This window comes from Eptesicus fuscus, chromosome 9 (assembly GCF_027574615.1).
Source record: "Eptesicus fuscus isolate TK198812 chromosome 9, DD_ASM_mEF_20220401, whole genome shotgun sequence".
NCBI classification, from domain to species: Eukaryota; Metazoa; Chordata; class Mammalia; order Chiroptera; family Vespertilionidae; genus Eptesicus; species Eptesicus fuscus.
Genome location: NC_072481.1, coordinates 294,618 through 308,580, shown reverse-complemented (window position 1 = coordinate 308,580; position 13,963 = coordinate 294,618). Strand labels below are relative to the sequence as shown.

Here is a 13,963-nt window from a genome sequence, read left to right as displayed (position 1 = left end):
ACTTTTGATCCATTTATTTTAAATTGCCCTGTAATTGACCGCTTGTGTGTGTTGAACCCACTCTTGTGAACAGCTCTTTCATGATGTCTTTGCTCCTAAATGTTTTGCTGTTTGTGTCTGTGTGGGTGGAAGTGCACCTGCTGGCCCCTGGGCGGGCTGCGGGCGTGGCCCTGGGGCCGCAGCAGAGGCCGTGTCCTGACAGTGGACGCTGGTGGCAAGGCCACACTGCTGGACCCGCCCTCCATCCACAGCCGCTCGAGGGCGAGTCGGGCTCAGTGTCTGTTCCACACACTGGAGCTGCCTGAGGCTCACGGGAGGCGGACTGCCCAGCAGACAGCACTCCTTTTTGTGAGGCCCTCGGAGGAGGTGGGGCGCCCTGTGCCCCCGTCAGCGGTGCCTCCGGCCCAGCTGTCTGACCCTCAGTGTCGGTCCCTGCTGGAGGGCAGTGGCCTGTCCTCAGACTCCTCTTTGGACCTCGTGTCCCTGCCCGTCGGCGAGTCGAACCTCATCGCGCAGCCGACCTGCGCCGTCGGCTCGGCTCCTCGAGGGAGCAAAGCCTGAAGAACGAAGCTGCAGGGCGCTGTGAGGCGTCTTCGTGGGGAGCGAGGCCTTGGAGAAAAGTGCTTCCCGCGTCTCTCCCTGAGGCCGAGACTCCCCGAGGTCTCGGTCTGAGGCTGGAGTGACCCCTGCTCCAATGGCCAGGCGGACGGCCTGCTGTGGGGGCTGTGCCTGAGCTCCTGTCCTCCCGGGTGTCAGGGTGTCCAGGGCTGGGCCGGGCTGGGAGCTGGGGGGGCGAGGACACCAGCAGTGGCCTGAGCCTTGCCTGGTGGGGGGCAGCTGGTGGCTGTGGCAAGAAGGCCTGGCAACTCACAGCTCCCTCTGGCCCTTTTCCAGGCGGCGCCAGTGCTGGGGGCTGGAAGGACCCTCTGTGTGGGGGAGGGGCACTGGAACCTCTGGGACGCACCCCCCAACCCCAAGCTTGGCCCAGCATCCCCACTGCTGAGCGTGGTCTGGCCGACACCCACAGATCATGGATGGCTCCCTGCTCCCAGCTTATGAAGGGCCTGCAGCTGAGAGCTGGACCCAGGGCTCTGGTGGGCGGGGCCCGTTTAAGGCCCGGCCTCTCGCCCCACCACGTGGCTCCCTGTCCAGCAGCAGAGCAGTCCCCCACGGGCTGCTGGTCCAGTACCGGTTCATTGCCAGCAGCACTGCTGACACACAGGCTCCGAAGGACGGGGCCCCCAGGACGCAGGTGCCCAGCCTCCGGGGAGGGGTCTCCTGGGCTGCCTTTCCTGACCCGGTGCTGGTGCAGCTCACATTTGGGGTGCAGCCAGGCGGGGCCCCAGGGCCCTCCATACCCAGGCGTCTGAGCTGGACACGGTGGAGCTGAGGCTTCGATGGCAGAACCTGCGCTGTGCCCAGCTGGCGTGGCTCAGTGGTTGAGTGTTGATCTATGAACCTGGAGGTCACATTTCGATTCCCAGTCGTACGTAGCACATGCCAGGGTTGCGCGCTAGATCCCCATTGTGGGGCGTGCAGGAGGCAGCTGATCAATGATTCTCCCTCATCGTTGATCTTTTTATCCCTATATCCCTTTCCCTTCCTCTGAAATCAATAAGAAATTATTTTTTAAAAAAAGAACCCGCGCTGTTGTCCCGGGCGTGACCACCTCTGCCCCAGCAGGAGGCGGACGGTGCCCCCGGGGCAGACAGGCCTCACATCTTCCCAGCAGCTTGTCCCTGGGCCCGGCCTGGAGCTGACCATGGGCGTGGCCTGGGCTGGGGTCTTGTGCTGGGCTGCCTCCCTGGTTCCTGGCAGACGTCTGGAAATTGAAGAGGGTCCTGGAGGGCCCTCTGTGCTGTCCCCCGGGACCCCTGTGCTCCACCTTCCTCGAGGCTGCACTCAGCAGCGGCTGGGGCCATCCTGGCTCTGACTATTGGCCTTGGTCTACGCCACCCGAGGGGCGGCTGGCAGTGGGGTCTGGGCTCAGGCTTCCAGCCCTCCTGGCCACCACTGTGCAGTGACAGCCCAGGGCCTGTGACCGGACCCAGGTTCCCCTCGCCCCACCTCCCACCCCAGGTGCTCAGGTGCAGCTGGAGGCAATCGCTCTCCCCTGGGCCGGGGCCGTGGAGGCGATGGGCTATTCTGGCAGGTGCCGACCTCCACGAGGCCTGGCCTGGGGACTAGTCCCCCGTCTCTCCTGGCTCAGAAGCCAAGTGGCTCCTGGGGGAGCTGGGACCCGGGAGAACAGGGTGAGGGCAGCCCCTTAGGCAGTAAGGATTGGCCCTGAGCCCCAAGAAGAGGAGGGGTCCACTGGTCACACCTTGAGGTCAGCCAGCCCCTCCCTGCTGGAGAAGCAGCACCCAGGGTCATGGGGTCATAGGGTCATTGAGGCTGCACAAGGCCAGGGCCGGTGGGTCAGCCGCCCGGCTTCCTGGGTCCTGCCTCTCCCTGCGGCAGGGCCCGAGCCAGGCTCTTGGACACCACCAGGACCCAGCAGGGCCAGAGCACCTAGCAGAGGGGTCGCAGGAAGGTCCCGCAGGGCTGTGAGCTCTCTGAGCGGTGTGTCTCCACCCTGGGCTCCGGGCCACCGCCCTGAAGGGGTGGCTGTGAGGGGCCAGCAGCTTAGCTCCGTGGGGGGCAGGGCAGATCCTTGTTAACGGTTCCAGGGTGAGTCCGCCTCCTGGGAAGGGGTGCAGGCTGTTTCCAAAGGGCGTGGGAGGGTCTGGGGAGGCGGGAGCCACCGGCGCATGGTCAGGGGGGTGCCCGACCCGTCCACGCCCAGGGCCGGCCGGGAGCCTGCTGACGGATCACCGTGTGAGCCCTCCCCCTGGAGCCCGCGAGCTCGGGGAGGAGGGAGGGTTTATTTGGCGGCGGCGCGGGCAGCGAGGGCATTGCGCGCGGGAGGGGAAGCCGCACGGGCGACCCGCGGGGACAGGAGCCGTCCCGCCGCCCCGTCCGCGCCAACTGCCTGCCGGTCCTGCTGCGGCGCCCGGCGCATCCGCACAGACATGTACCGGCGGCCAGGCGGCCCCCGCGGCCGCGCCTCCTCTGCGCTGGGGCTCTGAGCCGCCGTGCCGCCCCCATGAGCACGCCCGGGCGCCCCTGCGCGAAGCGCTGAGCCGCTGCCGCGACCCGAGCACCGGCCGCCGCCATGCGCTGGGCCTGGGCCGCGGCCATGGGCCTCCTCTGGCCGCAGCTCGCGCTCCTCGGGGCCGTCGGGGCGCGGCGGGAGCAGAAGAGGCCGCGGCAGCCGGGCCCGCGCGCGGAACCCCGCAACGCCACCGTGGCCAACAGCGAGGGGCTGCCCGGCTCCCCCAAGGTACGCGCAGACGGCGCCCAGGGGCTCGCGTGGGGGCTTCGCCTAGCGGGGCGCCGTCCTCCCACCCCACGCTCTACCCGCCGGGCTCTCCGGCCCCTTCCCGTCCGGTGGGGTGGGGCTTTGGGCAGCATCTGCTGCAGACGCGTTAGGGGCCGACCTGGCCCTCCGCTGGCCTGGGAGGGGTGTGGGGAGGGGAGCGCCTTCCCAGTGGGGCTGAACCAAGACCCTTGAAACCCCAGCACCGCCGGCCCCAGCCTCCCGTGCCTTCAGGTGCAACCCAGGCAGGAGGTGGGGAGGGCTCCTGGGCTGCCAAGACTCCTTCGTGGGAACCTGCCCACCACGCCGGGTGGAGAGGCCAAGGCTGGCTTGGACCCTGAGCTCCTGGGGGCCTCGCCCTCACCCCTGCTGTTAGCCATCCCCCCTCCCCCACCCCCCGCCCCCATGGCCTCTGGGTGGGATGCTCCGGTCCTTAGGGTCCCTCTGGCCCTGGACTGCCTGAGTCTGCCTCTCAGACCTGAGCCCCCGCACCTGCTTCAGCCCTGGCCTCTCTGTCTTCCGCTGAGGACCTCCTGAGGGGTTTGCAGCTGACCCCTGGGCCGGGGTTGGGAGGGGAGCGGCAGTTGCCAGGACAGGCCCCCCGCCAGCCCGTTGCCTTTGATCCCGGCCTCCTGCCGCCCAAGGGCGTCTCTGTGGCGGCCAGCCTGGCTGCTCTCAGCCCACGCGCCCCATGGAGCCCGAGGCCCCGTTTTCCAGATGAGTCCCTGGGCCCTGCCAGCCGGGGAGGAGTGGTTGCTGCCCCAGCCAGGGCACCGGGCAGTCTGGGGACAGACAGGTGGACCTCTGTCCCGGGCGGGGCCTCCATGGGGGTGCCCTCGCCAGGTGGCACGTGACCCAGGCTGGCCCTCCCCACATGAGGACCCCTGCTCTTCCTGGACCCTTTAGGGACTCTGGGTACCGCAGGCGCAGCCAGGATCTGTGGTGACCAGGGACACAGGCAGAAACCAGGGGACATTTGCGTGTTCTTGGCTTCTCTCTTTCCTGGTTGTGGCCCAGGTCAGGGGTGGGAGGCATCCCTATCCACCTGCCCCTCCCAGCCCCCCAGGACAGGGCCCACCTAAGCCTGGTGAGGAGGCTGCGCTGCCCCAGAGCCTGGCGCTTGCTGGGTCTGGGGCTGAGGGCTGACTGTGGACAGGACCTGGGGCCGGACCCCCTGGGGCCCAGACCTGGGGCTTGCCCTGCCTGGGATGGCTCCTGGGGGCGTGGCAGGCCCCCCTCCCCCCGCCCGTCAGCATCTGCTCCTCTGCTGTTCCCTTCCTGGGCTTTCTGAGTCCCGAACAGACTTTCTCAGAGGAAGGCTTTCCCTCCAGCCCACACCCCTCAGGCCGCTCTGCACTGCCCCTCCAGCCCTTCCTCCGACAGCGAGGAGGTCCGCAGCGGGGCCTGGGTCCGAGCCTGAGGAGCAGGGCCCGTCCCCTCCCCAGCTGAGCCGTCGGCCGGATGACGGGGTCTCTCAGAAAGACCCTGGAAAACGGGCTCTTGTCCTCCCCCTGCCTCGGCCAGGCCACGCCCCTGTGGGGACACAAGAGGCTGGCCCTGTGTGCATGGCGTGCCCGTCTGCTTGGGGACAGGGCGGACGGAAGAGGGCAGGTCACCCACACAGAGCCAGAGCCGAGGTGCCCGGACGCCATGCCTGGCTTTCAACAGGCCCCAAGCCCTCGCCTTGTCTGATGCCCGAATCCTGGTCCGAGTCCCCAGGAATGGCCTTCGTTGCTCCCTCACCCCAAGTACTGCCTGAGGCGGCCTGGGCCTGAGGGCCCCCGCTCTGCCCTGGGGCAGCAGGGAGGACCCCGTGGGGCCCGGTCAGCACACTAGCCCTGCCATTTGGCCCTTCAGCTGCCTGAGGCCTCGGGGCCCGAGTTCTCAGATGCCCACATGACGTGGCTGAACTTTGTCCGGCGGCCGGATGACGGGGCCTTGAAGAAACGGTGCCGAGGCCGGGACAAGAAGTCGGTGAGCCTGGGGTCTGAGCCTGGGGCCTGAGCCTGGGGCGGGGTGGCTGTGGCTCCCGCTGGGATCCTCACAGCCTCCTGCCTCTCCCAGCGAGGCCTCTCCGGCCCCCCCGGCCCTCCCGGCCCCCCGGGACCCCCTGGGCCCGCTGGTGCGGAAGTCACGCGGGAGGTTCTGCTGCAGGAGTTTCAGGAGATGCTGAGAGGTGAGGTGCCCCTGCCCACATCCTCCCAGAGGCTCAGGCGGGTCCCCCAGGCTCTGGGGGTGACCCCAATCCGCTGACCTTCTGTTGTCCCCACAGAGGCCACCGAGCGTCGGTTCTCGGGGGCTTGGGGCTCGCTGCTGCCTGAGGGGCCGGGCGGGCGGCTGGTGGCCGAGGCCTTTCACTGCCGGCTGCGGGGCCCGGTGCCGGTGGACAAGAAGACGCTGGTGGAGCTGCAGGGCTTCCAGGCCGTGAGTGTGCGGGGGTGCCCGGGGTCCCCCAAGCCCCGGGTGTCTCTGGGGACCCTGCTGGGGGCAGGATGCTGGGGCGGCCCTCACATCCACGCAGCGGGGGCCTGGGGGAGTGGCCACCATTGGTCAGGACTAGGTCCCGTGTGCCCAGGCCACCCTCCTGCACCAGGCGTGCGAGTGGGGCCCAAGATGGCCAGGCGGGTTGTCTGTCCCTGGGTGCCCTTCCGCTCCCGGGACCTGAGGCCAGAGGCCCAGCGGACGCACGGCTGTGCCCTCGGTCCTCCCCGCCTGGGTGTGCTCTGGCCGGGGCTGTGGGTTGCAGGCGCCTCGTCCAGGCTGGGTGCCCAGGCCCTGCAGCCGGATGCTCCCCTGCTGTCCCTGCAGCCCACTGCCCAGGGCGCCTTCCTGCGGGGCTCGGGCCTGAGCCTGGCCTCCGGCCGATTCACAGCCCCGGTTGCCGCCATCTTCCAGTTCTCGGCCAGCCTGCACCTGGGTGAGTGGGGCAGGCCAGCACGTGTGGGTGGGGCTGCTTCTCCCAGCTGGGTCCCCGGCATCGCAGCCCAGGCCTGGGTCCCATCGCAGAGCTGCCTCCTGCTCCAAACCCGGCTCCCACTGGGGGCTTGGTCAGGGCCCCAGCCCACCTGCGCCCAACTCGCAGCCACTCCTGTGCCTGTCCTGGGCAGTGTGCCCCGAAACGCCCCCCTCCCCCCCACACCCGGCCTGCCTCTCCGCTCTGTCCTCCCCGAGGGCTACAGCCGGCTGTCTCCACAGACCGCAGGGGCCTGCAGGGCCGGGCCCGAGCCCGGGACTCAGTGCGGGTGCTCATCTGCATCGAGAGCCTGTGCCATCGCCACACGTGAGTGGGGGCCACCCTGGATGCCGGGGGTCGCAGGAGGCTGGGTGCCTGAGTGTGGACGGTCCTGCCCGTGGGGAGTGGAGGGGCTGCCCTGAGCCCTGGGGTGGGGTCCAGGCCCTCGGGCCGGCTGTGCCCTCACCCTGGCACGTGCCCAGGTCGCTGGAAGCCGTCTCGGGCCTGGAAGGCAGCGGCAGGGTCTTCACGGTGCTGGTTCACGGGCTGCTTCAGCTGCAGGTGAGGTCGGAGGGGTGGGCGGTCGGAGGGGTCCGTGCCTCTGGGCCTCAGCCCGTGGATGGACACGGGCCACGTGGCCACTCAGGACCCCGGGACGCCACAAGCCTGGGGTGGGAGCTCCCCACGCTCCTCGTGGGTGGGCAGGCCCTGTAGGTGGTGACGTCCACTGTGGGGTGTCTGCAGGCCGGACAGTACGCCTCCGTCTTCGTGGACAATGGCTCCGGGGCGCCCCTCACCGTCCAGAGCGGCTCCAGCTTCTCCGGCCTCCTCCTGGGCACGTGAGGCCACGGCCAGCCCCAGGGGAGCTGCGTCGGGAGGCCCCTCGGGGCCATGGGAGCTACCGGTGACCCATCCGCTCTGCCCTCTGTTCAAAGTGTGGTCACACAATAAAGAGTCCCAGCCCGCTCTGCGCCTGGTCGCTGTGTCCTCGTGGGGATAGCGGGGGGAGGGGGGCGTGGGGGGCGTTGCTTTGGATGTTCTGAGTGTCCTGCAGCCTGTGGTCCCGCAGCCTCTGCACCTGCTGGGGTCCATCGTGCCCTGTGGACAAAGACAGATGTCCGTCCAGGTCCCCGCTCAGGCCTGCCTGCTGCCTGACACCACCCCTCTGCTCGTCACCCAGGGCTGGTCCAGCCTTGGAGACAGCCCGTGGGCACCCACAGGGCCCTGGGCGCAGATGGGTCCGGCCTTGGGGCACTAGGTGTCCCAGAGCGTGGTGAGCAGGATGGCACGTGCTGTGGGGTTTGGGAGCAGCGGTGTGTGGGCCACACTCGGGACGGCACCGAGTGGACCTGCGGGGGTGCTGAGTGCACCTGCGTGTGGGGGGCGGCGTGCAGGTTGTCTGGCCCAGACCAGGGGGGCACAGAGCTTCTTGCCACCTTCCCCTTGGTGGCAGCCCCACCAGGTGGATGCAAACCCCCCCACCCCAAAGATGGGGCCAGAACCGCCCCAGGTCGGGCAGCCAAGACCCGGCCTCGGGTCTTGTGGATTTAGGGCCCCTGCCCCCACCCCGTTTTGGCTCCAGCAAACCGAGAGCAAAGAATGTAAATTGGTCCTGGGATGGCCAGGCCTCTGCAAAGCTGTTGGAGATACCATCTCTGGTTGGCACCTGAGCCCCGGGCAGGCACTCCACCTGGAGCATGAGGCTGACCTCTGACCCCTGGGGAGACACCCCGGGGGTGGCAGTGGGGGTGGGGCTCGGCTCCATAGCAGCAAGGCTTGGAGACCCTGGTTCCAAGGCTGAGCAGACAGAGAAGGCATCCTGGTCCTGCAGATGGGGGCAGGGCGGGGGGAGGGCCGGGGCTGGGGGTTCTTCCGTCTGCAGCTCAGGGGGCAGGCGTGGGAGGGGGGCAGGCGGAGGCTGGAGCCTGCCGGCCATCACCCAGCCCCTCCCCCGGGCCCTGCTGGCCTGGCTGGGTAATGAGGCAGCAGAGCCCTGGTGCCGGGCGGGCGCTGGTCTGTGCAGCGCCAGGCTTGGCCACTGACCCGTCCCCACCTCTCTCCCTGGTCCCCCCAGGGTGGCGTCAGGGGCTGGGGGAGTCGGGGGGTGTCTCTGCTTCACAGCAACTGTAGGCGCCGGCTTGCCGGCCGGCGTGGGGATGTCCTGCAGCCCGCCTGCGAGGGGAGGGGCGTGGGCGCTGTGGTCCCTGTGAGGAGGGGTGAAGAGGAGGGGTACACAGAGGCGGCGGCGGGTCCCTGCCCCCACTTCCCATCGCAGGGGCTGTGAGCCTGTTTACAGAGGCGACCGCCCTGGGCTGCCAGTGGATGGGGATGCAGAGGGACTGTGGGTAGCAGCAGCCAGACCCTCAGCCGCGCCTGGGCCTCTGGGCGTCCTGGCGCCCCGGGGTGCTCTCCTGCATCATCAACGCCAGCCAGGCCCCCGACCCTCCTCGCCTGGGAGGCGGCAGGTCTCACCTCCCCACCCAGACCTGCTACGGGGGCCGTGATGACAGAGATGGAGACCCAGACCCGGAGACGGGCCAGGCCCTGCAGAGAGCGGCAGACAGACAAGAGACGAGAGACGAGGAGACGAGAGACGAGGCCGCGAGGCCAGGCCGCCCCAGGAGCTCGCCGCGGGCAGGTGGCCAGGTCGGGGAGCGGCGTCCTGGCGCCCGACTCCACCTGCCTGTCTCGCCTTCATCCTCGTCTCCGGCCCCTAATCTCAGGTCATTACCACGTAGTTGGGACGCCCTGGAATGTGCTTTCTCCAGCCCCCACAGCTGGGGTGCAGGACCGGGGGTGGGGGACCAGGCAGGGGTTGTTACTGCCGTAGGGAGGTCCTGGGGTATGAACCGGGAAGCCCAGGGCTTGGGGTTCAGGCCCCAGGCTCAGACCAGGAGGCCCCCTCAGTGCAGACAAGGGGTGAGCCCCCCAAGGCCCCACCCTGAGCTCCGCCTCACCATCCGAGTCCCACCGTCTTCCAGGCCCAACCAGACTGCGGTGTTGACAGCTCCCCGGGGCCAGGAGAGGGTCTGGAGCCCCTGAGGGGCCGGGCCCTGTGGTCCTGCCCACACAGCCCGAGCAGGGTCCGACCTGCTGCTGCTGAGGCAGGGGCTTGCTGGGGGCCCCGGGGGTGGGGAGCCTGGGGTGGGCTCTCCCTGGCCGGGCCTCTGGCTGTGGACTGGGCTTCGGGGCGGCCCGAGCGTCTGGCTGTGGCAGAGCCAAGTGGTCGCAGTGCTAGCCAGCCTCAGGCTGACCCCTGACCGGCGTCTGCCCTCCCCCAGCAGCGGGAGGGGCCTGGCTGACCCTGTCGACGCCCCTAGGCTCCCTTCCCAGTCCTCTGTCTGACCTGCCGCCTGCCAGGGGCTGACGGGCTGTTGCCAGGGGTTCGGGGAGGCCCTTGGCCGGGTGCTCCCCAAACCCTGGTCTTGGGGCTGCAGCCAGGCTGCACCTGATGGGCCCTTCCTTGCCCCGAGGTGGCCCTGGGGTGGTGCGAGCAGGGGGTCTGTCCTGGCTCAGAGCCTGGCCCCAGCACCCTCGGCGGCTGTCCGGTTTGAGTGCAGACAGGAATGTGGGCGTCTGGCTCAGGACAGCTGGAACGTCCTCTCGGGCCAGGAGCAGCCGAGGACTGGACCGCCAGGCCCCACCCCAGGCTGTGGCAGGAGCGGGGAGGTGGGGGCCCAGCTGTGAGCAAGAGGCTGCCCGGCCCCACCTCCCATGGTCCCCGTGGGCTGGCACAGGTCGGGCGAGCTTGCAGGAGAGCTGGGCAGGTGGCCTGGGCCCTGGGCCCTGAGCCTGGGGCCTGTACCTGTCACTGAAGGTGCAGCCAGGACAGGCAGGCCCTTGGAGGCCAGAGCTGGGCGTTGGGCCGACCTTGCCCTCCTCGGGTTGGGTCTGGGACCAGGAGGAGGGAGTCTGCTCCGAGGCCGCTTGGGTTGTCTGTCCCAGGAGGTTCTCACACCCAGACCAGACAGCCTGAAGTCTTGTGAGCTGGGCCCAGGACTGAACGTGGCCTGGGGCATGAGGGGCGTGGGGATGTGGGGCATGGGGGTTGGGGGGCCTGGGTGGATGTGTCTCTGGGCTCCCCGTGCTGACCCCTGCCGACCCCACGTGTCCCTGGTGGCTATGATGCTGCCTTGGCTCAGAGAACTGCAGGGCTCCTGCATGTGCGTGTATGTGTGTGTGTGTGTGTGTGTGTGTGTGTGTGTGTGTGTGACGTCCCTGCCCCTCTGTCTCCCCCTGAGACCTGGCTCTTAGCTGAGCTGGAATCTCCAACGCTCTTGGGGGCAAATAGGGGGCAGGTGTCTGGGACCTGATGGCTGGAGCCCTGGCTGACCACAGAACTGGGGGGCCTCGAAGTGGGGAACCCTGGCGGAGGGGCCCGGGAATTGGGGGACCCTGGCGGAGGGGCCCGGGAATTGGGGAACCCTGGCGGAGGGGCCCGGGAATTGGGGGACCCTGGCGGAGGGGCCCGGGAATTGGGGAACCCTGGCGGAGGGGCCCGGGAATTGGGGGACCCTGGCGGAGGGGCCCGGGAATTGGGGGACCCTGGTGGAGGGGCCCGGGAATTGGGGGACCCTGGTGGAGGGGCCTGGGAATTGGGGGACCCTGGTGGAGGGGCCCGGGAATTGGGGGACCTTGGCGGAGGGGCCTGGGAATTGGGGAACCCTGGCGGAGGGCCCCGGGAATTGGGGAACCCTGGCGGAGGGGCCCGGGAATTGGGGAACCCTGGCGGAGGGGCCCGGGAATTGGGGGACCCTGGCGGAGGGGCCCGGGAATTGGGGGACCCTGGCGGAGGGGCCTGGGAATTGGGGGACCCTGGTGGAGGGGCCCGGGAAGAGGGGGACCCTGGTGGAGGGGCCCGGGAATTGGGGGACCCTGGCGGAGGGGCCCGGGAATTGGGGGACCCTGGCGGAGGGGCCCGGGAATTGGGGAACCCTGGCGGAGGGGCCCGGGAATTGGGGAACCCTGGCGGAGGGGCCCGGGAATTGGGGGACCCTGGCGGAGGGGCCCGGGAATTGGGGGACTCTGGCGGAGGGGCCCGGGAATTGGGGGACCCTGGCGGAGGGGCCTGGGAATTGGGGGACCTTGGCGGAGGGGCCCGGGAATTGGGGGACCTTGGCGGAGGGGCCTGGGAATTGGGGGACCCTGGCGGAGGGGCCCGGGAATTGGGGGACCCTGGCGGAGGGGCCCGGGAATTGGGGAACCCTGGCGGAGGGGCCCGGGAAGAGGGGGACCCTGGCGGAGGGGCCCGGGAATTGGGGGACCCTGGCGGAGGGGCCCGGGAATTGGGGGACTCTGGTGGAGGGGCCCGGGAATTGGGGGACCCTGGCGGAGGGGCCCGGGAATTGGGGAACCCTGGCGGAGGGGCCCGGGAATTGGAGGACTCTGGCGGAGGGGCCCGGGAATTGGGGGACCTTGGCGGAGGGGCCCGGGAATTGGGGGACCCTGGCGGAGGGGCCTGGGAATTGGGGGACCTTGGCGGAGGGGCCCGGGAATTGGGGGACCTTGGCGGAGGGGCCCGGGAATTGGGGGACCCTGGCGGAGGGGCCCGGGAATTGGAGGACCCTGGTGGAGGGGCCCGGGAATTGGGGAACCCTGGCGGAGGGGCCCGGGAATTGGGGGACCCTGGCGGAGGGGCCCGGGAATTGGGGGACCCTGGCGGAGGGGCCCGGGAATTGGGGGACCTTGGCGGAGGGGCCCGGGAATTGGGGGACCCTGGCGGAGGGGCCTGGGAATTGGGGGACCCTGGCGGAGGGGCCCGGGAAGAGGGGGACCCTGGCGGAGGGGCCCGGGAATTGGGGGACCCTGGCGGAGGGGCCCGGGAATTGGGGGACTCTGGTGGAGGGGCCCGGGAATTGGGGGACCTTGGCGGAGGGGCCCGGGAATTGGGGGACCCTGGCGGAGGGGCCCGGGGCAGCAGGGACATGATGGTGCCCAAGGCCTCGGCCCTGCACCGAGCCTGACTGGGGTCTGGGCCGTAGCCGGGAGCAGGGGGCTGTGGCTCGGGGCCCTCACTCACCGACTGACCGGGCTGGGCCAGTGTGCCCTCTGGGCCCCGAGCTCTGCATGGCCTCAGGGCACTGCCCAGGGTCAATGAGAGGCTGATTTCCAGTCCCCCAAACGGAGTGGACCCAGGAGCTGTGGTCTCCGAAGGCCGGGGTCTCCCTCAGCCCCGGGGTCTCCATAGCTTGGGGTCTCCGAGGCCCGACCCCTGGAGCTGGGCTGAGGCACTGAGGAGCTGGCCCTGCCCACGTTCACCCGCGTGTCTGAGGGTGCACACAGGTGGCTGGCAAGGAAGGGGGAGGCTTAGGGACAAAGGGCTTTTGTTCGGGAGAGTTTGGGGTGCAGCCCCCGCTCTCAGGCAGTGACTCACGGGTTCCTCTGGTGTGATAACATCAGTTTTGCAACAGCCGGCGTGTCACACACGCGCCTGGGGCGCAGCGAGGGCAGCGCGACCCCCGCCTGCGCCCGGGGCCCCTCCAGGCTGCTCTGCCAGAACCGGGGTGTAGGAGGGGGTGGCAGAGAACAGAGGGAGCAAGAACAGGCATCAGAGGGCGAGGCAGTGTCTCCAGGGGCAGTTTCCTGGCCTCCCACCCCCTGCCCACGGCCAAGGCCTGGTCCCAGCACGTGCTTCACGCCTCCCATCCCTCCTCTGGGGGACGTGCCTGGGTCCCCCAGCTCTGGCCACCTGCCCCTCACTTGCTCCCCGTCAGGACCGGGTGGGCAGCTGTGGCAGGGGGTGCAGGGCCCTGGGGGGGGCAGGGCCTGGGCTGCTGAGACCCCCAACACCCTGGAAGGAGGGGCCAGGGCTTGGGTTTCCTGTTCCTCGGGTCACAGGGTGGTCAGGCCCTGGGTCAGCAGAGCTGGAGCCAGACCCGGGCCTCCCTGGGCTCCTGTTGTGCAGCTGGGCCACGAGGCTCGGCCACGGCCTGTGGTGTTTGCTCTGGAGGGAGCTGACCACTGTCCGGCTCCCAGGCCACCTGCTGCTGCCCAGCTGCTCCCCAGCCTCAGCCGACCCGGTGCCGCGGCCACTGAGCCCCCTGGTGGACCCCACGGGCTGGGAGCAGGGCCCTGGGACCCTGTGCAGAAAAAGTACAGGGACCTGGGGCCAGAGCCATAGGGGCACCCCCTATCACGTGGGTACAGTGTCAGGGGGTGGGGGCGGCGTGATCTGCGGAGAGGCTAGGCCACCAGCTGCCCCTTGCTGGCCCCCTCCCCACTCTGCCAGCCCCCCAAGGTTCCAGGGCTGGCTGACCACCAGCTACAGAGCCCCCATCCCAGGGCGGGGGTGGCTCTCATCTCCAGGCTCAAGTGGAGACCCCTCTGTAGAGACCCTGACACTCCCCACTGCCGGGGCCCCCCACATTCACTGAGAGATGGCCCAGCGCAACCCTGTGTGTCCGGGGGAGGGCAGAAGCCCTCTCGCCCCCACCCGTAGCTGCTGCCGAGGCTGGGTCTCCAGGAGCCGCCTGGGCAGACCCGCCCCTCCCTGAGCCTCCTTCTCTGCAGGACCCTGCTAGCCGGGTGGGGCTGGCGGGCCCCTGGGTGCCTGCTGGTGCCGGGACCCAGGGCTGCACCGCTGCCCAGACTTCTGCCCAGGTCTGGGGGCCCTGCCCCGCCTCACAGGCGCTGCTGAGGCACCTGCTTCCTAT

At 69.8% G+C, this 13,963-nt stretch overlaps 2 protein-coding genes across 2 annotated transcripts; both read left to right on the top strand.

The window, feature by feature from the left end:
- The first annotated feature begins 3,031 nt into the window (after window positions 1-3,031).
- C1QTNF12 (C1q and TNF related 12) lies at window positions 3,032-7,268 on the top strand. Its single transcript, XM_008151808.3, has 8 exons — window positions 3,032-3,322; window positions 5,216-5,332; window positions 5,423-5,534; window positions 5,631-5,782; window positions 6,167-6,275; window positions 6,554-6,638; window positions 6,794-6,872; window positions 7,056-7,268. The coding sequence occupies exons 1-8, from the start codon at window positions 3,155-3,157 to the stop codon at window positions 7,152-7,154; spliced, it is 921 nt and encodes a 306-aa protein (XP_008150030.2). The 5' UTR covers window positions 3,032-3,154; the 3' UTR covers window positions 7,155-7,268.
- LOC129150188 (uncharacterized) lies at window positions 7,203-12,274 on the top strand. Its single transcript, XM_054720662.1, has 2 exons — window positions 7,203-7,215; window positions 10,650-12,274. Exons 1-2 carry the CDS (start codon window positions 7,203-7,205, stop codon window positions 12,272-12,274), a joined length of 1,638 nt encoding a protein of 545 aa, XP_054576637.1.
- Window positions 12,275-13,963: the final 1,689 nt, after the last annotated feature.

Bases quoted from the DNA above. Each gene is read 5' to 3' on its own strand.
- C1QTNF12 (XM_008151808.3), top strand. From the start codon at position 3,155: ATGCGCTGGGCCTGGGCCGCGGCCATGGGCCTCCTCTGGCCGCAGCTC. The intron at 6,639-6,793 runs GTGAGTGGGGGC...GCACGTGCCCAG, and splicing joins AGCCTGTGCCATCGCCACAC to GTCGCTGGAAGCCGTCTCGG. The intron at 6,873-7,055 runs GTGAGGTCGGAG...GGGTGTCTGCAG, and splicing joins ACGGGCTGCTTCAGCTGCAG to GCCGGACAGTACGCCTCCGT.